This window comes from Nymphaea colorata, chromosome 1 (genome assembly GCF_008831285.2).
Source record: "Nymphaea colorata isolate Beijing-Zhang1983 chromosome 1, ASM883128v2, whole genome shotgun sequence".
Classification (NCBI taxonomy): Eukaryota; Viridiplantae; Streptophyta; class Magnoliopsida; order Nymphaeales; family Nymphaeaceae; genus Nymphaea; species Nymphaea colorata.
In genome coordinates this window covers 20,944,173-20,971,384 of record NC_045138.2, presented here as the reverse complement: position 1 = coordinate 20,971,384, position 27,212 = coordinate 20,944,173, and the positions used below count along the sequence as shown (strand labels likewise).

At 35.8% G+C, this 27,212-nt stretch overlaps 1 protein-coding gene across 1 annotated transcript; it reads right to left on the bottom strand.

The window, feature by feature from the left end:
- Positions 1–685: 685 nt before the first annotated feature.
- LOC116255490 (O-fucosyltransferase 9) lies at positions 686–14,679 on the bottom strand. The gene is made up of 10 exons (XM_031631333.2): positions 13,811–14,679; positions 10,686–10,758; positions 9,085–9,152; positions 8,318–8,406; positions 7,617–7,814; positions 6,535–6,739; positions 6,221–6,388; positions 3,531–3,698; positions 3,193–3,383; positions 686–1,067 (listed from the first exon to the last, which is right to left on the bottom strand). Exons 1-10 carry the CDS (start codon positions 14,210–14,212, stop codon positions 902–904), a joined length of 1,728 nt encoding a protein of 575 aa, XP_031487193.1. The 5' UTR covers positions 14,213–14,679; the 3' UTR covers positions 686–901.
- Between the last annotated feature and the right edge of the window lie 12,533 nt (positions 14,680–27,212).

Genomic DNA, 27,212 nt, shown 5'->3' with positions numbered 1-27,212 from the left:
GAAATTGCTCTCCAAAAACTAATGATCACCATCACTCTTTTTCTTTCATTATGCATCTGCTTCGATCAAAAGCAAGGAAGAAAAAAGAAAGCAAAATTAGCACTTTGCTCAATAGCCATTTATCAAGCTGCCTCTGATTCTGATGAAAAATTTCCCTCCACTACATAATTCTCCCCATGTTTTCTCCCATTGATCTGCACCTTACCAGGGAGTTGGTAGAGTTAAAGCGCGGACTCATGCACTCTCCCCTTCTCTCTCTCTCTCTCTCTCTCTCTCTCTCTCTCTCTATTGAAATGTGATTCAGGTGCAAAATGGAGGTCATACTGCTGGAGATGGATCGGATACCATGGCTGGAAGCAGCGGCTATGGTTATCTTCAGGGACGACCTTGATGTCATTTGAAGGTGAAGCTGATCATAGCCACGGTGCAGTAGGACAGAGAGATCATCGCACCATAGCTTTTGCATAACCAAGGAATGCACACCTCTGTATTGAGCTCTATACCTCCTTCAACTTAAGGGATTTAGCGAACTCACCCAACCAAGAGTTCCAAGCCCTTGTAGGCCATTGAACGATCTGAAAACAGTACAAATTTGCACAATTGATGTAGCAGTCTTGGTGTAAATTGTAAAAGATACAGTGGCTAAAATAAGGTTTAACACCGTGATAGCAAATGCCACAAAAGCTAAGAAAGAATTTCATTTTATAAATTAATAATGTTACAATATACAAAATGATGCCGCGTCTCATATCATCCCTTGTACTACATAGGCAACTGAGACAATTGAACTCTACAGTCAAAAACCTAGACGGCAATTCTTGAACTCTGTTAATGAATTTTGCAATAAATATTTTCTTATACAAAATTTACCACAGGAAGAGCAGAACACTCTGAATATGAACTAATGATCATCAGCTGCAGACGTATTTTTGTTGATTATTGCTGAACGGCACATGCAGTCTGGCGTTGGAAAGGTATATAGAGAACTATTGGGCTTTCTAATCTCAACTCCCTTTGTATCGCTGTGGTGAAGCATTGAATGCATGTTCTTCTTGAAATAATCCCATCTGTAGAAAATCAAATAAATGAAAAGAGTAAAAACGTGGTCATAAAACTAAAAAAGTAATGATATTACACGAAACTCACATAAATATGCTTGATACGGCATGGCAGTTCTAAGAATTAGGAGAGAGATATGGCTGCAACATAAGATGTATATAAAAAGGCTAGACATTTTCAAACAACAGGTTTGTATCATTATAATCCAAAAAGTTATGCATCATAACAATGACCAATCATAAGACTAAACCTAATTTCAAATTAAATCATAATGGACTCCGACAAATTTTAAAAAGTAAAAAATGCTAATGGGTACAAAATAAGCAATCAAGAACAAGCTGATGAGACGACTTTGACCATGTTTTGATTTGTTTGCTTGTGCTTTTCAAGTGACCTGGATTGCGTAAGGAGCACGGATGAGTGATGAACATGCTACAAACAAATGCCTGTACATTTTATCTCAGAAATAATGGAAAATACATTTGCAACTTGCACTAAAAGACGTGAAAAAGCAAAACTGCGACAAGCAACGCCAATCATGTTTGGTCAATTTACCTGAATCAATTACAGGATGACGAACAGATGGAGAATACTATCCCCAAGAAACAATAAAAGATTGTTCAGCTTATTCTCTAATGAATTGAGTCACAACAACATCTAAATCTAAAGCATGATGCTTTATACAGTTCATAGTATATTCAGATGGGAAAAATTAATATCTCCATCAAATGTCGATCTAGGACCTTTATAATTCCTTGCTGCAAAAGAGAGTGAGTTGACCAGACCAACCATATTGAGTTGTTACGTCCCACAGCAAGGTAGACGTGTTCGTCCCTAACTAGAAACCTGGGATTTGCCCCCATGTAACCACATCTGTTATAAATGGCAAACGTATCCTATTTCCTCAATGGCAGAATACTATAGAGGCATAACACTAAAATAGCTTTGTTACACAACCTGTCACGTACCACATGTTTCCAGTAAATTGTATTGTACATTTTTAAAAAATATTACGGCATTCACTAGCCACATACTCTAAAATAAATATTTGGATACTTGGAATTGAGTACAAAGAAATAAATTGGATCTATTTGTCTAGGACTTCAGATATGGTAATATTAAGACTAATGAGTCAGTTTGGTCACTGCATTTTGTTGACATCGTTAGAGACGGCTATGTGGATAAACCCTACGTGCAGGCCAGACTGGGTCCAGGCCTAACCTAGACCAAATCCAATGGAACTTTCTTTATTTTTGTTTGTTAACCTTCTGATTTGATCAAAGAAGGAGACCTTTAGTCTCTAATTAGGAAGCATGTATGATGCATCGGAGTTAATATAAATTTTCATTTGAATATATATAGCAAAGAATAGGACCTTTTAGTCCCTAACCATGGATGATGGATCACTTATTTTATTTAACGTAAATTTCAATTGAATATGTGTGAGCGCAGCAGGTCATAACCCTCTTCTGACCCACATCTTATACCTGCAGCTCTGTAACATAGGATTAAAAAAATGTTACGAATGGCAGCCATATTAGAGATGTATCCACTATTTGTCAACCGATCATCTGTACCAGTGGCATGCATTTGAGTTAGGAACTTACAGCACCGTTGTGCAAACCTATTTTGTATGAGGTGAAATGTGTTTACTAGAAAGATGACCAGTGATAAGATATCACAACCCATGTGTATTTTGCTGAACGTTCATACAATTGTGAAGAACAAAGTTGAAACTGAAAAAGTTTGGAACAATAAGGACTAAGGAGATGCTGACAGCATATCAGAATGTGTGTGGTGTGTGTATCACATATTGACCTTATTCTGAGGCGTGTTTCTAACTTGCGTAGTACAGCTCGAGATGAGTGAAATTTCTAGGACAACATCAACTAGTGATTAGAATTTATCTACAAGTCTGCAGAAAGATGTAACAATATTATATGGATATTAACTAAAAGAAAAATCCCAATCTAAGACACAAAGGCTGTTAAAAGTTGATAATATTGTTGAATTTACTATCTGCAATGCCATATTGACTATGTGTCCTTTTCTTTCATGATGTATGCAACCATACAGAGAATAAAAAGAAACCATCACTTTCAAAAATCACTGCAAGGCTCACCAACCACTAACCTGATCCTTGGGTTGTCAAACATGAGTGCTAGTTTCCTTTTGTCTGGCTTAATTGTCTTTGCATGGCCCTCATACAGGTAACGCCTGTGACCCATCAAAAAATGAGGGAAGTTGCCACCTTGGGTTGTCACGAAAACTTCGCTGTGAAGGCACACAGTATAGTCAAGTGCAGCTAGCCTTGAAGAGTGGCCCTACAGCAAAAAACCACTTTTCAATTTGAATGTACCATCATCATTCACCATAATGATGCTGGATGCATATAAAATGAAGAAAATCTATATGCAAAAACTGCACTGTGATTAGGTTAGAAACTATAATTAGTACACAAATTCCAGAACCTTGAACGAAGCAAGTTCATCTTCTGATGCTAGGGACTCCTTCGTTTCTAGAAAAGGGAACATTTGCTGAAGTGGAGCCATATATTTCTCTGCCTTGTAAATTTTCCCAGCAGCAACATAAACATGAGTTCCATTGTCAAAACCCATCCCTCTGAGCATCATTCCTACCTGTCAAAAAAATGAAAAGAAGAACACGATGGAAAAGTTAAGCAAGCACATTTGAGAATAACACACATGCAGTTGCTTCCCAAAAATTGATGAAGGCTAGCAGTATGTCACTATAATCAACAAAAACAGTGAGACACTCCAGCACATTGTTATGAGGAGATGTTTGGCTCTAAAATTTACATATCACAAGCAACAACAGACATGTGAAACAGAGCATATTTGGATTACACAACGATGACAAGACTAGGACAAGAAATATGGTTACATGCTTCATAGTTTACCTTTCAAATTCTTAATCTAAAGGAATTAAGTACAACAGATCATCTTAAGTGCATGATTTTGAATAATGGTTCTGGAACAATGGTCAAAACAAATAAGTTTATGACAAGCCTTCATAGTCCATACTGCATCCAGTATCATGTTGCCTCAACAAAGCGAGTAGCTTGTACAACATACTCCTACGTCCTTGGCAGATCACCACTATAAAAACACAAAATATTTCTATACTTGATAAAAGAAAATGGCAAACTTTCACCATCATATGGACTTTCCTTTTCCTTTTACAGTCATACAGCAACAAGTCGCTGGAAAGTGAACCTATAGAGCCATAGCGAACATCTCATGGCTTGCACCTGGAAAATGGTAAGAATGCAGGAGAGATTGGCTCTGTTTATTAGGCATCCTTATGGCCGAAAACCAAGAGACAAACCATGGGGGCACAGTAGCTATTTTTTAAACACACACATGCACACAAAGAAAGCAAAGGCAAGAAACTTCTTCTTTGGAACCTTTTCTATACAGCCAGACAGCAATAAATGGCTGGATAGTCCATCTAGAGGGATGCAGCAAGAAGCACCTCATGGCTTGCAATCGGAAAATGCTTTAGGATGCAGGGTAGGACTGGTTGTGCCTATTAAGGCATCCTTAGCCCAGACCAAGAGCTATGGCACAGGACATGGTGCCTATTTTTCACAGAGAGAGAGAGAGAGAGAGAGAGCTTCATTTTAAAAATAGCCTATAACATGACATTTAAAATTTAAAAAGAGAGAAAAATTATTTCAATTTGAGAATGGCAATAAGATGTCCACTGAGAATGCTCACGTGTCCAAAAGAATGAGGAGAAAGAAAAGACTGTAGTACTAAGAGAAGATTAACAGAACAGTGAAAGTCTTGAGGAACGGACGTCCATCGCCTCCTTCAGTCAACCCTCTGCCATTAAATCAAAATACACTCTGCACTGGCAGAAATCACAACTTCAACTATATAAGCACATATTCTGAATATACTGAGTCGATAAGATGCAACAAAAAAGAAATTTCAAGAACTTCGTAAGCTCGAGCATGCCACGTCAATCATTGTCAGGCCTTTCAGCCAACATCCTTTCCACGAAACATAGATTCATATACATTAAATCTGGGCACCACAAGCACAAAGTTACACTTTATTGACCCTATTTGAAGGAACTTGAAGGTGAATCAGACAACTAGTACCTCAGAACTGGGAGATCCACAAATACAGAAAGAAAAGAATAACATGAACAGGAACTAGTCTTTATCTCAAAAGTGAAGACCCAAAATAATGAAGTTGACATTCCATGATGTAAATGCAACTAGATGTTTTCCAAACTCTACAAACATGCAAAAAAAATGAAGAATAAGAGAAAATAATCCTAAACTTGTTCCCTTCTAACACTCCTCCATACAAAGAAGAGTATTTTGGTGTTCGTTCATTTCAAAACGAATGGGGGGAAATCGATATGCTAATGCCAAGAATCTTTACGATGTTCAGTAGCTTCTCGATGGCTTCACTTGCATTACCAGGAATGAGTGGTTTTGTTGCAGAAGTTGTGATATGATGTTTTTGGAAATAATTATTACCCCAAAATCCAAAAGAATGGAGAACCACCGAAAGCATAAGCATAAAAAAAGAAAATATTGTCTAAGCTATGTCACATGCGGGTGCAGTATGGGTACGGGTACGACGATACGGGTTCGGGTACGGCGATTTTGAAAATATGGGTACGCGGGTACGGCAAATTTTTAAATTCTCAAAAATGATCAAATGAAAAAAAAAAAAAGCAGTAATAGTCTTATAATCTACAAAAAAATCTCAAAATTAAAAAGAAATGAGAGGAAACTATAGAATCTTATTGGAAGGGAAATATCAAAGATGGGGAAAATAAAAAATTAGAGAAAAAATTAAGTTTTTAAAATATAGCCATACCCCAGCCGTACCCGTACCCGTGTCGCTGTACCCACGTACCTGACATGGGCACCTGGGCAAAACAGGCGTACTCGTGTCACGCAGTGTCTAAGTAGCGAAGAGGAAAACCAATAAAGGTGACTCAACTTTTGAATATGGCCAAGATTTAACATCATCCTGAAGCCAACCCATACTAGTCTTCCCTGAATGAAAACCTAACTATTATAACAAATATTTACAGCATTCATTAAATCTCCTTGGATGAAAAATCAATCCATAACAAAATTTCTTCAAGTCTATTGTTTGCAGAAGAAACAAACCTCCAGTGGTGTCAAAGGACACTTTCCATCCATCCGTATAGCTCCAGGTCTAATTATTCGACCAGTTTTGCTGAACTTCCCTCTCCATCCTCTTTCACGTGCTTTATCCATTTCACGCTTTTCTTCCTCGCCACCATCATAAATACAGCATGAAAATGCTACCATATCCTGAGATATGAAACAACTCTTGGAGAATCATGCAAGACTTGGAGACCCGATATCAAGGCATAACATGAGAAAACATCACATAGTATAATTACTGTCGCAAAAACACAGCAGAAAGTAAAGAACGTAGAAGATAGAAAAACAAATACCTCTTCAAACCGAAGATGGATGGAAACATACTTTCCATTGCTCAAGGAGCTCTTCTGAACCATGCGATTAAACATACTGTCTGCAAGTAATCTTATTGGCTCAGAAAATCTCAATGCTTTGAAATTGGTTAAGCATCTCAGATATTGGATGTGTTCAGGAACTTCATTTGCCAAACGATTTGAAAATGGTGCAATGCGTACAGCACTGTGACCCAGAGAAGGAGAAATAACCAAATAGTGTGTTAAATATTCAAAAGAAAAATAAACCAAAGAAATGAAATATGAAACTTGAGCAGATAACTAAACGAAGAAGGTACCTAAAACAGACCCACCAAATAGTCATTATTTACGTGACTGACATTGCCATGGCCAATGAAATTAAAAAACGGAAAAAAATAATAATAAACTCCAACAGGATAAAACAACAAGAAGTTGCTGTTTATGTCAATAGCTAGCCAAATAATGGCAAAGGAAATATTTTAGACCTATAGAGACTATTCCCACACTAAGAGTTCCGTTGCTCTATCTGAAGATGTGTTTCAAGGACTAAACAAGGCTGAACTAAAAGAATTGGAAATTATCCAGACAGTTAGTCACATGCATAGACATCAAATCGCCATACTTAAAAGCTAACCAAAAGTCCTAAAAGCAAAAAATCAAGTAGATGAAGGAGAATTTAATCTGTAATCCAGACAAGGTCCAGAGAAAAACTAGGACCACACACAAGGACCACTCTCACTAGGCTATGAAAGAAAAACTTCCACTCCATACACAAATATAACATGCTTAGGATATTTGTAGCATAAAAATTTTCTCTGCCTATCACCTTAACCCAGTGTTTGTGAAAGAATGTAAAACAAGGTAGAGTACTGGAGTAAGTCTGACCAAAAAATTAACCGCATAAGGCAACAGAGATCCTCATGTTAAAAGGTTTTTCATAGAAGGCAACAGAAGAAAACGATGTCAATAATTATTGAATCATTTTCCAATCAGCCGCTATTGAAACCTCAGCAAATTTAGAAGGCATGGTGACACTAAAAATGCAATTTTCAGGACAACAGGAAGACAAATATATTCATTACCCAAGTTTAAGCAACTTTGGGAGGACCTTCTCCAAATAGTGGTTAGCCGTTGACCATGCCTTCACCCTCAAATTTGTGATGTTGCTAATATTATTGTCAAATTTCTGAAGAACGTCCTCTGGGAGCTCTTTCACCACTTTCACCTCATTCTTGAGGACTTCAATGAAGTGCTCCTCATCAAAAATATCGCCAAACTTGCTGTGCCATATAAGAAAAGAAATACCTTATCATACTCAAAGGGATCAAATTAAATAATACAAGTTCTAGGAACAGCCTGCATCACATAACATTGGAAGAGAATAATTAATAAAATACTGTTTATAATTAATACAATAATGTTTAAGGCAGTTGCAATTAAAAGGACATTTGGGAAAAAAAGAAAGCAAGCATCTAACATCAGAAAAGACTGATAACTATCATAAGTGTGTCCACTGCTGTGATTTTCTCAAATGTATGACTCAGGAATCCTAAATAACAACAAACTCATAGTAAGAATAGAACCAAAACACAGAGATCTAATGAAAAAACAAGTTCGTTTGAAAAGAGAGAGAGAGAGAGAGAGGTCAATCCCCTGTATATCTTGTCTGTTAATTGTGTCATAATGCAGGGGCCATGTCAACCAAGACAAATCCTTAGATTAATATTAATTTTTAAACCACGGCAGAAAGAGTGCAAAGTGCAAACTAAGCAGACTACTGTACCTTGAATCACGCCAGACACTATTTAAATGAAATGTCGGGATAACAAGGGTAGCATTTAGCAGGCCCGCAACTGCTACTGCATCACAAATCTGCACAAAATAAGGTATAAGATAATCTAAACATTTATAGAATTGGACATCATAACTGGAAACAGACTGGAATGTGCATGTTTGGACTCTGGAGAAACAAGGGAAAAGTTTATACCTATGGCATCTTTTATGTCTAGGAAACTTCAATGTTCTACAATTTATCGCTGCAAGCTTGCAAATTTTACAGAATAATGTCAAATTCCTGAGAAGTTGTTTGCAGCATTAAGCTATAAGTTTTCTAGAATTTAGATATAGTTCAGGTTGCATAATGCAGTGTATGAAAGTTTTAATGTGAAGACTTCAAGCCCAAAGAGGTTGCTAATTTTTCATCTTTACCAGACCTCATTTGACATGTAAATGATACTTTAGTTTTCAGGCTAAGCTCAACAAGTTGCCAATGATTTGTTTAAATGACCACTATATCTTTCATGCATAGCTATCACAATTAAGAAAAAATTAAAATTAAAATTAAATTTTTTTTCAAAAAAAAGCATCTTAAGCAAATGTATGTGTAACTGATACTAATAAGTTTCACGTTAATAACTTGAAAAACGATATTTTAAGCCATACACACACAACAATGCTTTTGGATATTAGCATGAAAAATGACAAAGGGGCAGAAAATATAGAATCTTTAAAGAAGAATAAACTTTGATATCAAGTATCAACATATCATACCGATATACGTTGCTGATTTAGACCACCATTTGCTTCAATAATGAGGTAACCATTTGAAGCAGGAACTTCTGATGCATCACATAGTAAAAATGGCAAAAAACAATTAATAAGCACATTATGAGATTACGATAAGAAATGTATAAATATTGTAGAACATCATCCTAACATTTCAATTACTAATTCTATTTTCCCCCTCTTCATCTTTCCAAAAGGTAAACCAACTGGTTTATACATTGATTAAGTGCAATGCCAATGTCTAGCTTCATATATAGGTAGTGGTCACTTGTAACCACTGTGACCAATAAATGAAAAGGATAAGGGAAGTTCTGATGCAATCACATAAGGGAAATGGCAAGCATAATAAGCAAGCACATTGTCCAATTGCGATAAACTATTGCAGAACATTGTGCTAACTGGTCGATATTAATTCTATTCTTTTCCTCTTTTCATCTTTGAAAAAAAGTAAACCAATGCATAGATAAACTAAGCCCAAACCTAATGCCTAGCTTAATACACAAGTACTGGTTATTTCCAACCACAGTTATCAATAAATCGAAAGGATAAGGGAAGCAAAACAGAAGTGGATAAGTGAATGAATTCTATTTCAACACAGATGATGGGATTCAAGGAAGTACGGACTGAATTTAGGAGATGGAAGAGAGAATCCTCGTAAAAATTATTTATAACACAATAATTTGTTACACCAAAACATTTAAATACTATAAAGTTTCTCAATGACAAGTCCTTGATCAACTGTCCGGATTATTGGCAACAATGCAAAAGTAAATTATTTCATCGTTGAAAATTTAGTTGATCTGCGGGTGATTGTTCCATATTGGCAGTTTAAAAAGACAGAATTATTGCAAGTGATTAAAATCTTCTGGAAAGCAATTACTTATTCGAATAATGACCTCCAAAGGAGGGAAATTATTTATGGAGAAAGAAAACAGCAACACAATTTATTAAGGTTTGTACCCCAGGCAAAAAGTGTAAGAAAGAAACTTGTACTGAGAAACCCGATGAATCTTTCGCACTCCATACAAAATAAGGAATGAAACAAAAAGGGAAATTTACTGACAATAAACAACGAAAAAATGTTGATCAACCAGATCAATAGCTGAATTCTATTCTAAGTCATTAGTTGTTTGCTGTAAATTCCTGTGGTTCCATCTTTCCATATCTAATACATTTTCCCCCCACCTTTCAAATCTAACAGCCCTTTAACCCATGGTATAATACATCCTTTACAGGGTTTTTTCTTTTGATATTTGGATATAGAAAGTAAAACATTTACAATCTATTAAAGTTGAGAAACAGGTAGTTGGTGTAAGATGTATCAATGTCCATAAATGTTCACAACGTAAACCATCAAAAGACCAGGAAATAAACGGACAAACACAAATAGTTAAAATTCCAACCAGAGGAAATCCTAAACTGAGTATAGTCAGAGGATAAATCAGTTAGATCTATTCAGTTAGTACAGTAAAGCATAGCAGCCAAGTACACAATGGTCACTACATCCTGATAAACAATTAATCAAATAAAATCAAGAAAGCATGACGTCCAGACACACACACCCACACACAAAAAAAAAGCCAAACCTTCTATGGACGTCTTCTGGTCAATACAAGGTTTCCATGTTTGACCTCCCCTTGTGTGCCATGCCGCCGTCAACTACATTTAGTTGCATAACTTTAGAATTCCATTCCAGAAAAAGTATGAAACTATTTCTCATAGGTTAAGGATCAAAGATTAAATTATTTCTGATGTGGTTAAGGATCAAAGAGAGACAAAAAGATATGCAACCCCAAACAGTTACGAAGATACAACCTCAGTCTGTATGTCAAAATATAAACTAGAGGATCTCTTGATTCCAAAAAAGTCTCATAGTGGTGACTTTCAAATTGAAGTTGTTTTCTTTCTCTTTTAACCATATTTTATCTTAGCCTAATTGATGACCACAAATTTGGAATGCATTTATGCATACAAGGAGGCCATACAATTGCCTAATATAGAGAGGAAACTGAAACAGGAAACCTTATTAATCGCATGTCATGTGGGCACTTCTATCTGAATGTCATACATGTGTCAAGACAGCCAGACATCGGTGTGACTTTGGACATGGCTCAGACATGGCCAAAGAAGTTGATGAACCTGTGGGCTTTTCTGTCCAAAATTAGACACTGTCAAATCTGAGCAAGTATAGTATGGTAAAAAAAAATGTGAACAAAGTTCCTTTTCCAAAGCCATTGTGCATGCACGATATTATAAATATAGTTAGTATCTTAGAGATTAAAGCTTTACTAGTGTAAAGTATAAAGGTTCTTTGTCATTAACCTATTTGCTGTCTCATTATTATTGCTTGCAAATTTGTTTGAATTGCGTAATGTGAATAACGGGAGTTATTATTAAAGTCAATGCAGTTTAGACCTACTTGTACTACTAGTATATAATAAAAGTAGATTTGTAATTTTTATGCATATCGATCTGATGATAAGTTTACTTTATTTTCTTATCATCATCATCAATACACACATATACACACACACATATAAACATAGCCAGGTCCTCTGCAGAACATGACATAGAGGGGGAGAAACAAGATATTGGAAGCAATACTCGCACTCTCCATAAGTAGACACAAGGACAACGAAAAATACCTTACAAGGACAAACTACAAAGAAAAAATAACCATATGAGAAACAAGATACATGAACCAAAAGACAGAGTATCCATAAGTAGAAATCAGTTGTGATGAGCAGGAAAAACAGGGAAAAAAAAATACTAGCATAAACAGATATTTGAAGCAAAATTTGCAACATCCATAAGTAGAAAAGGAAAGGAACTTATAGGCACTTTTTTCTTTTTTCGGCAAAAAAACGAAGGGCAAGAACAATTACATGAAATCATGTGAAAAAGTGGCATAAAATCGGAGGATCATGAAGAACAAATCACAGACCATGAACAAGAACTTAAGAACACAAGAGGTACTATAAAACTAAAAAGTTCACAAGCTGGCATTCATGGAAAAGTAATCATGGAAAAATGCTTATTTTCTGAACTCAGACATAAGGAGGATCATCAGGAGAATTTCGACAGTTTCCAAAAGATCTAGATGCATTTTTTACAGGCCGTGTGACAACAATGCTTGATCTTGAATCTTTGTTAAATGACCTACTATGAAATTCCAGTTCAACCAGGCGGTGAAAGAGAAATTTTCTGCAGCCAGAACCACACAATCAGTAACTTATTTTGGTATTCTCTTTAACCGTGTCTTTCTTGGTTAAATTTTTTCAATGTTATATGCTATCACAATTTTCTAAATATCTAAAATTTAGAGATGCTCATCAAGGAATTTATAATAATCAATGATTTATTAAATAAGACTGTGAATATAAGCAGCAAATGTCAACAAAGATCTGTACTAGATGTTTAAATTTTAACAGGTAAATAAGATACTCATCAGTGCTAAGACAACATAAAATATATTTATGTACTTATTTGATGCAGTATAATTATATGCCACATCTAAAGCCAATGACTTATCATGTTGTACAGCACTTTTATAAGAAACAAACTTCCCAGTTAGTCTTCAAGGTTAAGAGGACTCTAGCTAAGTGAACATACACCACATCAAATCATCCTTTAATCAATACAAGCTTACAAGGATCGGACAATTCTCAGAATTAGCATAAACCTTTGTTAGTATATAACATCAAAATCAGATAGGATTTAACAAATGAGTATCTAAGGGAGGATTAGAGTTTGATCTATTTTAATTCACTAAGATGTAACAAATTGGCTAGAACTCACATTCTAAAAGAAGAATGTATAGTTTTTCACTTGATTTTTGAGGGATTTAAGTAAGTCAACCTATTTATGAAATTTCATAGTTCATACATCTAGCCAATCAACTGCCTAATCCTCAGCTCGATAAATCTAAGAATATACTGATTTCTGCATGGAGGAACTTTAAGAGATAAATTTCTTGCGATCTCCTGGTAAGCAGCCACATCTTATATATGGAAAAGTGACTTCAAATAATACTAGCTAATCTGAACTTGTCTAAAAACCTGAACTTGTATCCTTTGATTCATCAGTTGGATGACCTAGTGGAAACACTGAAAATTGAACTATGTTCAGGAGGCAAGCAAGTTGGACACAGATTCTGAAATAAATGATGAAACCGGATTTCCAAATCAAACCCCACAAAGGATTTCACCACAATGGTAACTGTGGTAGTGATATATGTTTATTATCTTTCTATTTCCTATTCACTCCTTATTCTTATGTCTATGATAAAAATTAACGGCCATAGAGAACTTAATGAGGCTACCCAAAGTTGGATAATCCACAGTACCTACCACAAACAGTGATAATATGTGCACGATAAATGGTACTGATCATTCCTAAGGATAAGCAACAGGAAAACACATCTGGAATACGAATACAGCATGAATGCCAAGTTACCCAAATATAAAAGTATAAGACCAGGTTTTCCACACATGCACACGGACACCCCCATGGATTGCTATATATTATTATATTATGAATAAGGAGGAGAGGCAAATTCGAGCAAAGAAAAACAAGAAAATGAAAAATAAACAAATCATGTCGATACTCGGAAAAATGAAATTTGCACTATCCAGTCACAAAACTAAATTATGAAAAAGGAAAGAAAGAAAGAAAAGATTAAGGCAAGAGAGAAGAGAAAGATGAAACTGACGGCGTTCATCTGGGAACGGTCGGCCTGCATATGAGGCCAGAGCTTCTCGAAGACCTGGGGGCTCCGGTAGGTCGACCCGGGAGGCGGCCGGTGGACGACGCGGGGGATCTCGATCGGCAGCGTGCCCATGTACAGCAGCATCCCGGAGAGATAGATAAGGGGGGCAAAGAGCAGCACTCCGTGCCTCCTAAACACCAAGGAAAGAAGCAAGTAGGCCAGCCGCTCCGCCACCCTTTGCAGCTTTGCCGGCGACTCAAACCCCGAGTTCCGACCAGCAAATTTGCTCCTCCCGTACTTCGCCCTAGGAGACCGGCGCGGCGACGTCGGTTTCCCGCCCCCGGTTGCCGCGGCAGCGGCCGCGGCTGCAGCAGCTCCGCCCCCTAACCTGCTGTAAGCGTACATGCTTCTATGAGAAGCCGCCGTCTGAGATTGAGAAAGTCAATCCCGGGACGTCCACGTCCATACAAGGGGCAGGAGCTTCAAATCGCCCGCGGATCTGGCGGCCAAGAAACGAGCGGCATTGCCAGAATTCCCAAGGAGAGAGCAACAATCAGAAAGCAGTTGTCTCAGGCACCACCCCTTACATGCTCTTCCTGTCAACGTCAAACTCCTCTCTCTCACTCTCCGCCTCTCTGTGTCCCCTCTCGGAGTCAGCGGCTGCAGCGGCAGAACAGAGGGGAGAGAAGGGGAGGACGGAGGACCTCGGACGGTGACGGAAGAAGGCGGACGGGGACAGGACGAGAAGTGGACGACGGAGATTGACCGGAGTGTCTGATCGGTACGGATGTCATGCGACCCGAAGCCTTCTCCGACGGACGCGTCTCTCGCTCTCTCTCGCTCTCCGCCCTCTCTGTGGTAATGGATTCGCCGGAGCCGCGATAAACGGGTCTGGGAACAGAGCAGGTGTCGGTGGCTATCCGTGCAGTGGGTCCGAAATGCCTCCCTCACAAATCACAATCTACCGTTCGACTTGGATCTGGTAAATCCAAATCCATTGATGTGGAGATGTAAATGGATCGGGAGCCCAGGCCACAAAATTAACCTTTGGAATCCTTCCAAAGAATTTGGGGCTCAGCTGGCAATAAGCAGCCCAACTCAGCCAATCAATAATATATATAAAATTTTGATTTTATTATATTATATTTTAGTTATTTATATTTATATATCTTATGTATAAATTTTATTTCAATCGGATCGGGCCAGGGTTGAACCGCGAACCATGGGTTCATACCCAATGTAAATTGGGTTGCTAAAGAAGTACCAATTTTTCTTATGAATTTTGAGGAATTGTGTGTGAATGGATTTGAATCCAATTCAATGGAAGAGTGATTCGATTCAGTTTTGCCGATTTGATTCAAGAGCCGATTTTGAACATCATGTCAAAATAAAATAAAAAATATCCAAACCAGTCTTTGGAAAATGCCCAAGATATTTATGAAGGCATGGAAAACATTTTTTTGTTGCCTACTATTTGTTATGTTCTATTGAAATAAGTGCACTACAACGATGGCTTTGAAGGAGACTCGTGCTCAAACAGCGGTCCTCACCCCTAAACTATTTCGCTTGTGCAATTCTACTCAATTGGTAGAATTGCAAAATAAATGAATATGTGCGAATGTTGTCTACGATGATTATTGAATATGTATGGCGATTATATATCACACCAGGCATTAATGCAGTCCTAAACTTAAGAAAGAAAGATTACTTTAACTCTTATTAGTACAGTAAAATAAATATTCCTCCAACTTTCTCTCTCTCTTTATATATATATATATATATATATATACACTTTAATGCATTTAAATAATAAAATAAAAAAACTTTTGAAGCTTGCCATGGTTAACATTTGACAATAACAACATAAAATATTTTAAATCATACTCAAGTCTACACTCTTTATTAATGCAAATCAAGAAAAGATCATGGTTGGTGCGTTAGTCGCGAATTTGCTTATATATCAAAATGATTATGAATTTAATACCCCCATGACGTGTACGTTGTCTCTATCTACGTATTAAATGATGAAAGCGGTGGCAGATTCAAGGTGTCTAGGCGCGAGATTAGGGCGTGGATGATGGAGTAATACATGCGCCAAAGCGTTAATGAAGCTTAATAAAAAGATAGTTTTGCTAAAGAAGGTTAAGAGATCGATCAATATATATATTTAACATCTTTCAGATTATCTTCTAAATAATACACCGAAGAATCAATTTGGCACCAAAGAATAAAGTGTATATATATAATGATACTTTTGCTATCTCGTAGATGCATGTTTTTCTGAATTGAATTCGGTTTGTGTCCCTTCTTTTTTTCAAAAAGAAAAAAAATAATATTCAAACCGTAAATAAAGTGTAATAATTTCACAGAAATCGTAAAAAATTGTTTTCCTATCATGTAGGAGACAAACCTGGGCCCTGGCGAATTTGGCTAAAATATTAAAATTATTATGAATTTAATTGCTTGTTGTCTCTATCTGCTCATTGAATGATTAAAGTGACGGCAAAATCACACTATTTAAAATTAGGGCTTTAATAATTGAATAATGCATGCGTCAAAGCTGAATTTAAGCTTTAAAAAGGATATTTTACTTGAATAAGGTCAAGAGTTCGACATCTAAAATGACATCTTTTAAAATATATTCTAAGTCACATACCAAACGATCAATTTGGCAGCAAGCTAAGTGACAATAATAAAAGGCTTTAAAATCTTGGCCTGGCATATGACCATTTTTTGCCGCGATCAATGGTCATCGTTGGTGCTCATGAAAAATGAGATGGATCGCTACCTAACATTCAAGGAAGATCTTAACGTAGTTGACAAAATCGGCCAGTTAAAGTCGTTAATAATAAATTAGGTTACGAATCAAGTATTGACCCTAATTAAAGTTTTTGAATTTTGATTAGGGCCGAAATATTATTTTTTAAAATTTTTATATAGAACAAGTGAAATTTTCTAAAATTTACATGTAATTTTTTTTTACGTGGGAAAAGACCCATGCGGGCCCTACCTTGGCTCTCTTCCTCGTCTCATGAACCTGCCTCAAAAAATTAAGTGGACTCACACAACACTTACCAAGTATTTTATGAGTGCAATTCATGTTATATGCATCGGCTTCATTTTTTTGAGAACAGTAACAATGTGCTATCGTTGCCAAACGACTCTTAATAATCTCATTATGAAATCAAATCGATGGAGATTACTTGAATTTAGACTGTTTTATTCAGCACCAATTCTCACCATTATTAATATCTCTAGGAATTTAATGGCAGTTGTTTTTTCCAAATTAAACTAATCTAGTGCTCGACGTTTATTAGTTCTTATTTTGTAGCTATGCATTTGTGTCCATAAAACTGAAGTTATTTAATTCAATTTACTTTATGTTTACTTGTTATTTTGTATATGAATTCAATTTTACCGGTTATTTTATAAATATGTTCCTTGTTCGTCAATTTCCAGTAAAAATATACTATAAGATTTATGACCTAATGTAAATGAGTTGCCGAGTCAAGATTTAAGAGTTGGCCAACTACACTTGAACATTCCGAGGGCAATCCAAGCATATTCTGGAGTCCATTCAATCACATCACCCTGTATGACTGATGGAAGGTCCAAAAGCCCATGAACATTTATGTGGTGTATGACCCAAAACACATCCTTACTTTATCACTCTCCAAAGAGAAAGCACATTTTTGTTGCTTTTAAAATTAAAACCATTATGGTCTATTCCTTGCTAGTTATAAGTCTTCTCATTTTATTTATTTACATTTTTAAATCTACAAAAAAACTGTTTAAAACTACAAAAAAAACGTGTTTTTTTTAATGTTAAAAACCAAAAAACGCATTTTTAATGCGTTTTTCATGTTTTTTTTAATGTCAAACAGTTTTTTTATATTTTTTTTAGTTTTTTAATGTCAAACAGTTTTTTTGTCATTTTTTATTTGTTTCAAATGTACTTATATTTTGATTTTGTGTTATTAGATTCTTACTTATTTTATTTTTTTCTATTTTTAGTTCTTTTAAATTTTTAAAAATATATCCTTTTTTTCAAGATCACAGTATTATAGTTGAAAAAAACCTTGCTGTTTAAAACTCCGACTATAGTTGGCACAACAAACAGTGGCATGTAAGCAGTCAATCTTTGTTTCAAAGTCTCATAGTATCAATGTTTTGTGCTACATGGGTGACTTGTTGTGTGGATCCTCCAGAAAATTTTCCTCTACAGTCTACGAGATTCGCAGTCTCTCCATTTGCAACGTGTTTTTAGAACCTGGGAGATGATAAAAAATGATAAAATAATAATAATAACAATTTTGGAACAGGATCACGCAATTGCAAGTTCTTGAATAATTATTTATCTAAAATTAAGTTCTAAAAATTTCGGATGCCATTGCATGAGATATGCATTATCGACAATCCCCAATTCCATGCTGAAATCAGTTATAGATACTACTTTATAACTTGCATAATTTCTGAAACTTTGTCTTTGAATGTTTGATCCTTTCAAAGTTATATTTAAAGACCAATAAATTAGGTTCGAAATTATATAAGTTCTAGATGTTTGCATTACATTTGAGTGCTCAAAGTTTTGAAGAAATTAATATCAACATTTGATTTTTCGGAATGCAACATGATAAATTTTGTGGAGTTAATACCTTACCTCAACCCCCTCTCTCTCTCTCTCTCTCTATATATATATATATATATATATTCAACCCTGAATCACGTGAAACCTTTTTCGTGAAAGTTCACTAAGAATTTCTTTTTATAACGCAGACGTGCGTTGATTCTATGAAGAATTCTCATCACTTCTGCATCAGTTTTTAACAAAAGATTCTCTTTCTATATTGAAAATGCCTTACATATGGATCCAAAATCTGAATTGGAGTGGATGGGACTTTTTAATAGTTAGACTATTGAAATCCAAACCGATCACATGGATCCACTATTGTGCCCGATTGGGTCCAAAATCTAAACCATGCTCCCCTCTTCTCCCTTACCAGTGAATGACAATCTTTGAAAAATAGCCCCAGTAGGAACAAAAAAGCCCTCGTGGCCCAACTCCAAACATTCTAAGTTCCTTTTTCAAACATGCTCTCAACTCCAATTAAGAGACATTGGGTCCACAGACTGATTTCAGTGACACTGATTTATAGTTGGCTGACTCACTGAGTTGGTTTTGGAATCGCTCGAGTCAGGTCGGGCCGCTAGAAAACCTGGCCACAAGTTAAGGTTGATCCAGCCCGCCTCTGACTCGACTTGACTCACCCTTGATTCAACCCTGTCTCGTCCTAACTCATCCGATTCAAGTTGTCTTAAAACTCGACTGAGCCAACAAGTCAACTCACTGAGTAATATCCAAGTCGGAGAGTTAGGAGCTTACCAACTATAGTTTTTTTGCTTGATTGAAAGTGAAAGTACGTAGTGAACCCGTAAATGCCAAGGACAGGGAGAGCCCAACGAGCCAGCCCTCTTTGTCATGAAGTGCACTGTTTGCAATCTAACTTTATAAACCTGGTCGTAAGAGTGATTCAATGAAAAATATGTACTAAGGTAGTCGAAGGCATTTCACATGCAAGAGACATTTATTAGTTGTTATATTAGATGGACGGCACCTCACATGCAACAAAGTTGTTCCATCTATCCCTTTGAAGAAAAAGAAAATGAAAGCTAGCTTTTTGTTGCCACCAACATTATATTCTGGCACTTTTTGTCCCCTTTTAGGCATCTCATCTTTTATAACTATGAAGGAATATATATTTATGTTCGATCGGTCCTGTCCATTTTGAACACACGCACCACTTGTTCTATGAAGTCGAGGCTCATTTGGTTTCCCTTTTCTTGGAAATGGGTCCACTAAGTTTCTTGGTCCTTGGACGGATGCGTTCTTGTATGACATGTACGTTTAAAGGGAAGCTAACAAAAAAAATTATTATTGAAAATTTTAAAAAAATATCCATTTTAGTTTTTATGTCACTCATGATGAGTCTTGCATACATACTCCCTTAAACCCTAGAGCTGTAGGAGACTGGGTTTGGCCCAAAGATGTTGAAATTGATCCCAGTGACAGGCTTGGCAATTGGTTTTGTTTGAGTAACCAATTCATGGACACAGTGAAAGTCGATTTCAATATGTTTAAATTTTTAATAGATCTAAATTAAAAACCTACCTAAGTATTTAGGTCATTCTAAGAATCAACTTGCATTCATAATCTGACTTGAATAAAAAAAATTTAGTTTAATATATATAAAAATTTTGAAAATTTTTATTTCGACCCCTGTTAAAATTTTGAAACTATAGTTTCGTTCCTGCGACAAAAAAAAAAAAATCTGGCTCTACCCCTAAAGGAAAGGGTACAAGAGTGAGAGCTAGAGAAGTTCCAGTACAATAGTCTTGACACTTGAACTAGCCCAGCCAATACCAACGCGAGCCAAAGCTATTAATACCGTGTACATGCATAACATACGAGACATTATTCGCGAGTATGGTTAGCACAGTTGAACAACTACCAAAATATGTAATGGTCTAAACTAAAGACAAGGATAAATAAAGGCATTAGTAGTCAATATACATTGTCAGCTATTTACCACCTTTTGACATGCATGGAGTAATCCATGCAAAGACATTAAGTTGGTGCATGCATTTGTGGGCACCAATGCAATCAACCACATAACGAGGGCTGGGTGAAAGACTTAGGGCGTGTTTGACAGCCTCGGATCCCATGTTCGAGGCTGATCCGAAATCCTTCCATTGAGTAAACAAAAAATTTGCTTCCAAAACTGCTTAAAAATGAGGATTTGAGATTCTCAATATGTAGCTAAAACCTTCGCTATGAGGTCAGGAGGGGGGGAGGTTTTGACCTCAAATCTTCATGTATGAGGAGGAAACCAAATTTCTCAGTTTAGGCTTTGTACAAAAACAAAATTTAGTTTAAATAAAACTTTGTCTAAACTGCATAGTCACAAATAACAACGAGGTTTTTCTCGGGTATAATACGACGAATTTGAAAAAACGACAAAAATACGGTAAATTTTTTAAAAAAATTAAAAACTAAAAATGGGGAAAAAATAAAATAAGTGAGAAACTGATAACATGAACATCAAAAGATAAATAGATTTGCAACAAATAAAAAATGAAAAAAAATGTTTCACATTAAAAAAACTGATAACACGTTTGTTTTAAAAAAAACGCATTTTTAAAGTTTTAAATGATAGTTAATTTATCGTATTTTTTCGCTTTTTTTTAAAATGTGTTTTGCGTGACTATGGTCTAAAGTATGTGACTACTACAAAAATGTGAGTAATAGGGAATCCAAATTAAGCATATGGTACAAAATTTTAATTGTTTCTAAAGAAATTATTTGAGAGCATAAAATGTGGTGCATTTTTACGTTGGGGAACTCAAAGCTTCTGTTCTAGATGGAAGGGAATGGAGTGAAAGACAAAAAGAAAGATGAGTGAGGTCATAGATGGAGAGAGAGATGAAAGAGGGAAAGCAATTAATTTAAGGTGTTGCAGTGTTTTGCTCATTATGTAGAAACAGCATTAGTTACCTTATCAGTGTAATCAATTTTTGAACTAAATTTATCTATGATAAAATCGACATATTGTTGCAACCACTTATAAATTGAGCATGTTTTGAAATGAAAATGTACAATGACATATTGAATAATAAATGTTGCTTGCCTTATTATAAGCAACAATTCATACTTTAACATGTGTTGATTTATTTAGTTGGAGCACGACAGGAAACTGATTTATTCGTTTAAGGCTTAGTGAAATTAAATGTGTGTTAAACAATACGGTAAATTTAACATGTATGTTGCTCATAGAATATTATATATAGTAATTGATATTTTACCGTAACTGAATTTTATATAATAATGATTTATTAACTGATTGTTTTAATGTTTACTTAGAGAAAACTGATTTCAGCATGAAAGCCCAAGGCCATAACCTTATAATTCTAAGATTCAGACTTTTTTTGGGGCTTAAATGAATGGTACATCTGCTAACTTGGGCATCACACTTGATACCGTCCAGAAGCATAACACACTGGAGTGTGAAAGTGACCACAGGATTCGAACCTCAAATCCTTTGAGTTTGTGTCACCTTGCTACCCAGTTGCCTATGCCTCTTGAGGCTAATTACGATTAATTTGAGTAATTGTGTGACATTGATTTCATTATGCCCTTATTCTCTTACAGATTAAATAAATGATGAGATTTGACACTTGCCGTTCGCTAAATAAACTTTGTAATTCACATTGATCAAATTATTTTGGTCACCTATTCATTTAATCAGATGCTTTAATAAGCAGTAGTTTTTAATTTCAATAATTTGACATTTTACTTTTTTGTCTATTTTATTTCTCTCATCACATGTAATTTGATAAGAGTGAGACTTTATTAAGATTGTGGAAAATTAGTACCTAACTTTTGTGCCAATAGTTTGGTTTGATGTTGTCATAAGTGGTATTATATATATTCTAACATCGTAAGTATGATACATGCACTCTAAAAACATATGTATGATAAACGCGAACTTGTTTCATAACTAGTAATAATTTCGATGGTCATGGCTTCTCTCTTGTTCTCTCTTTTATTTCTTTCACAAAAAATGTGTTTTAATTTGAAATTAGGAATGAGGAAAGGTAGGTTATCAAGGTTCTTAGGAGCATTTGAATGAAACCCATAAAAACACAGTTTTTGAAAATTAAACTTTTTAATAAGTTTTTTAAAAAGATTTTTGTGTTTCATCGACACCCTCAACATACAGTTTTTTTATGAATAACCTGGATATCTAGTTATTAGCTCTCCTTCAAAAAGCAAGTTTTGTAAACATTGGAATTTAGCTTACATAAGAGGGCGCGTTCGGATGACAGCCTTCGCTAACTCAAGTTTTGTAAAATTTGTGCTTTATCAAAACCAAATTTTTTTAATGAGTTTACATTCAAAATCTGGTTTTCAAATAACCTAAAGAAGACCAGGTTTTTCACTCCCTTTTACAAAATCAGGATTTCTTCAAACCCAGCTTTGATAGCTCCCAAACACTCCAAAAACCTGGTTTTAAAGGTAAAATGCCTACACCTGATTAAGAAATCAAATTTTTGGGTATCATCATATATATATATATATATATATATATATATATATATATATATATATATATATATATACACACATTAATTATAACTTTGGTGTTAGTAATTCTTTGTAAAATGATTATGCCACACATGTACACCAGCGTATTAGTCATGTCTTCGAAGTGTGAAATGAATTTTAAAATAAAAATCAGAAAATGTTATTAATTTTTTAATATGACGCGTCAAATCTAACCTAAAAATAAAAAAATATTAGAGCAAAGAATATGGGTCTTGGGGCTGCAAAGGACAGTTGCGAATCTATCACCCAATCCTCAGGGAGTGTGAGATGGAAGGTTTTCACGTGTAATAAAAAAGACGGACGGAGTTTGGTATAAATGTCGTCCTTGTTATTTTAAAACGTCGGAGGAACGAATCCCACGGCTGACGCAGTCTTTTCTTCTTCCCTTTTCCATGCGTCTCATGCAGCAACAATTTAAGTCTTTGTCCTCTTACCTACTCCACCCTTCATTCGGGGCCAGGCCTTTACCTTATTCTAAATGAGGTAAACTCGAATATAAGAAAAGGTTGGTTGCTTAAAAGGAAAAAATAATATTTTATTACTAATAATTTTATATTTAAACAAGCCTCGAGGTGCATAACGTAGCTCGTCAATTAGGCTCGAATGTAAACGATCGGTTTGATTCAGGGCGTGTTTTTTCTTGAATGCATGTGAGATGCGCAATGGCATGAAGAAGAAGAACTTAGTCCTTTCTACTTTCCATTGACCCTGCTTGTTTATGGTAACACCTAGAGATGTCAATGAATCCAATTTAAATTGAATCTTGGATATAGCAAAAAAAATTATATATATCCGATTCAAGGATTGGACTAGGTTTGGATTTAAAAAATGGCATTCATGTGATTCAGATTTAGATTTAAGTACATATTCAATTGGATTGAGCTTCCGATCCGATTTAGTTTCAAATAAATATCCTATTCCAATGTTCGTAAACATTGAAAATTGCATCTTAATGTATTGTAATCCGGTTTGGATTCAGTTTAGGAGCCGGATTTGGACTCAGGATATGAATCTTAAACTCATATGCAAATTGAATTCAGAATGTGAATTGGAATTTGGATTGTGCAGATATAGTATAATTTTTTTTTTTCGTTTGTATTCAAGTTGGAATTCGCATCTAAACATATGAACATTCAAAAAAGTGTATACAACAAAAATATATTGGATATAAATTTGTTCCTTTGACGTTCTTACTTAACTTTTTCCTAGTAAGGTTAAAACAAATATGGAACAAAGACTTGTCGTTTCAAAGGCAAACACACACACACATATAGCACATTTATAATTACTAAAAGAACATAATATTTTTGTATTGCAGACAATTACTGGTTCTACATCTAGACAAAATCATGCTAGGTGTTACATGATAGGGAGAAGACACGAAAGTGACCCTAAACAAAATGGTCATGGCCATTGGCCCATTGCTTGTAATGATAGAAACTAGAAAGATTTCTTTTGGTTGTACCAAACTTGTTGGCGAAGAAGTACATGGTTCCTAGGCTGTATTTTTTGTCGCAGGAGAAAATTGTTCTTTAAATTTTGGATTTAAGAAGCGCGGACTTATAATCACCATTAGATCTCAAATCCACGGATTTCAAATGAAATGGAAAGAAATCTTAATATTAAGAGTTAAGATCCATATGTTTTGACAAATTTGTGGTATGATGCTTTCATTTTGCAAACACAAGATTTCAAATCGTTGTTATGAATCAAACATCTAAGGGCACAAGATCCATTGAATCTAAGATGGAGGTAACTAAACACTATATTGCGTTTGATTGCCTCACAAGGAAGACTCAAGGCGATTTGCAGAGAGATGAAGTTGGTGAACCTGTCATCTCATCCACATTGAACCATAAATCCATGGTTTTACATTCTAGCTGTGGGTTTCAAATCCACTGTTTATCCACACAGTGGATTTCACAAAAATGCAGATCTTAAATCACCTGACACATGAGATCCAAAGCTACCAAATGCATAATTAAACACACCCATATCCAAAATCCAAGGATTTATCATCTCCCCACATAGGACTATAGACTCATCCACAGTTTTTACATTCAACTGTGGATCTAAAATCCACTGTTTGTTCAAACAGTGGGTTTTCCAACGGGGCAGATCTTAGATCACCTCAGATATGAGATCCAAAGCTACCAAATGCGGGTTTGATGAATATTCAACTGAACAAGCAAAAGTTTGGTGAGGACAATATATTATTATTATTATGTGGACTCCCAACCTTGGCGGAGATTTCGAGGCCTTCACATTTATTCAGTTTCCTTCAACATTAAGAAATGATTCCCATAAAGCTTCCAAGGTACAGAAGTGTCAGGTGTCAAACTATGGTCGCCTCTAAAATCAAGCAAACTGATGTTTACTATTATGAGGTCAGTTGGACTCTGATGAAGGCTTTGAACTCAATATTGTTCCTTTCATGGCAGATTTGAATCACAGTAGGTCCCCCTTGAAGTGGGTGGTCTTGAAAGACACCATGGATCAAACCAATGTTGCGGCGTGTATCGGCCGATGTAGGCCGATCCGGCAGCATATTGTCTTGCTATGTAAGTACATTGAGATAAGGTTGTTTCGGTACGCGACGACAACTACGGACCAAACAAGTAGAGCCATAGTTAGAAGGCCAGATGGGACCAAGATCCAGCCATTGGCCAGCAAAGACATAGCCCCATTGACAGAAGAGAGTTCCTAGATTCTCAAAGGGTTGTCCACATTGTGGGTGCTAAAACTTGAACCTACCACTTAGGTCACAAGTCATATAAGCTTTGGACATGATCCACAGATTTTCCCTGTTTTCTGTCAAGGTCCTACAATGTGGGCACCATCTTCTCTCTCTCTCTGACATCACACATGGATCCTTAGGGGTTGGGGGCCATTGCCACTGGTTATTCTGTCCTACAGTGAACTTGACAGGTGAAGACAAAAGACACTTAAATGAGACACTGGCTTCTCTTTTGCCTCTGGCATAAGAGGCTACTAGGGCCTTAAAAAATAGAATTTAAGTTTTTTGTTTTTTGTTTTTTTTTTAGGGTGAGTGGTCCACACCACCCACCTAGAAGAGAGACCATAGCTTTTCCTTATGTCCGTTGCTTTTGAGATTCACAAAGCATGTTTCAGGACCTTCTACGGTTTATGAGAGTAGTGAACTGGACAATGACAGTGACTACAATATTTGTAACTTAGATACCATTGATGTAGACTGCCTTAATGCCCGGTACCGCGTAAAAAATGGTTGGAATTGTTTACACTTCTCTATTAATATTTTCTTCTTGAAATCAAACCGAACCAGATTCGAGTAACTCTACCAAGTTTCCCTGTTTCTTTTGCTTTTCATATGATCATGTTAAGATGGACTTTTGAAGTGAATTCGACATTAGGCGAATCAACTGACTGAATTGAATCCGAAACAAATTGTTTGTGAGTTGGATCAAATCGAAATTACACTTTCAAAGTGAAAAAATCAGAGAAGGTGAAAAGAAGAAAGTTGGAAATATAAAAAGTAAAAGATTAACAAAATACGTTCATTGTGTCTCCATCGAATCCAGTATTAGTTTTTATGCAATTTTGAATAAGCAGATTCAAAACATCCGATCTCGACTTAATTAGATGATAGATTCGAGCTGATCTTAGGGATTTACAATGATTCGAGCTAATTTGAGTTTGACTTGGTTAAGCTTGACTCAGGTTCGAGCTTATAAACGAGCTGAGTTTAAGCTACATGAACTCGATTTGATTAAATTTGATTAAGTTCGTTTAATCTAGGTTTTTCTTTTCAAACTTAAAAGCAAGGAAAAATATTAAATCAAATGACGAATTGGTAAACAAGCTTAAATGAGTGGAGACCAAGCTGTGACCATTGTTTTGCAGAGAGCTGAAGTTCTCATCCAATTTCTTGTAGAAGTGAGTCGTAGAAGAAAAGCCAGAAGCGACGAGCAGTCGCGGCCTTCCTACCAGCAGAATGCCTTTAGCGTCGCCCGCCAGAAGCTTCGCTTTCAGGAGTGCGCCATCCACGCTTGCTTCAATTTTTGTATCGGTGATTCCTTTTTACAACATAAAAAGTTGATGTCCTTACATTCGAAATGAAGATTAATCGTTTATCGACGCCAACTCCCTAAAAAAACAAAGTACACAATTTCAAAACAAAAAGTTTAGTTGTAGTGTTGTTCAAAACTAGAGTTTAAGTGGAGTTGAGCCAACTCAAACTCGGCTCGAGTGCTTGAAATCGCA

Excerpts from the sequence above, each read along its gene's own strand:
- LOC116255490 (XM_031631333.2), bottom strand. The coding sequence starts at position 14,212 with ATGTACGCTTACAGCAGGTTAGGGGGCGGAGCTGCTGCAGCCGCGGCC. Across the intron at positions 7,815-8,317 it reads AGTGTCTGGCGTGATTCAAG|CAAGTTTGGCGATATTTTTG; the intron begins GTACAGTAGTCT and ends TATATGGCACAG. Across the intron at positions 6,740-7,616 it reads CCAAAGTTGCTTAAACTTGG|TGCTGTACGCATTGCACCAT; the intron begins GTAATGAATATA and ends TCTGGGTCACAG.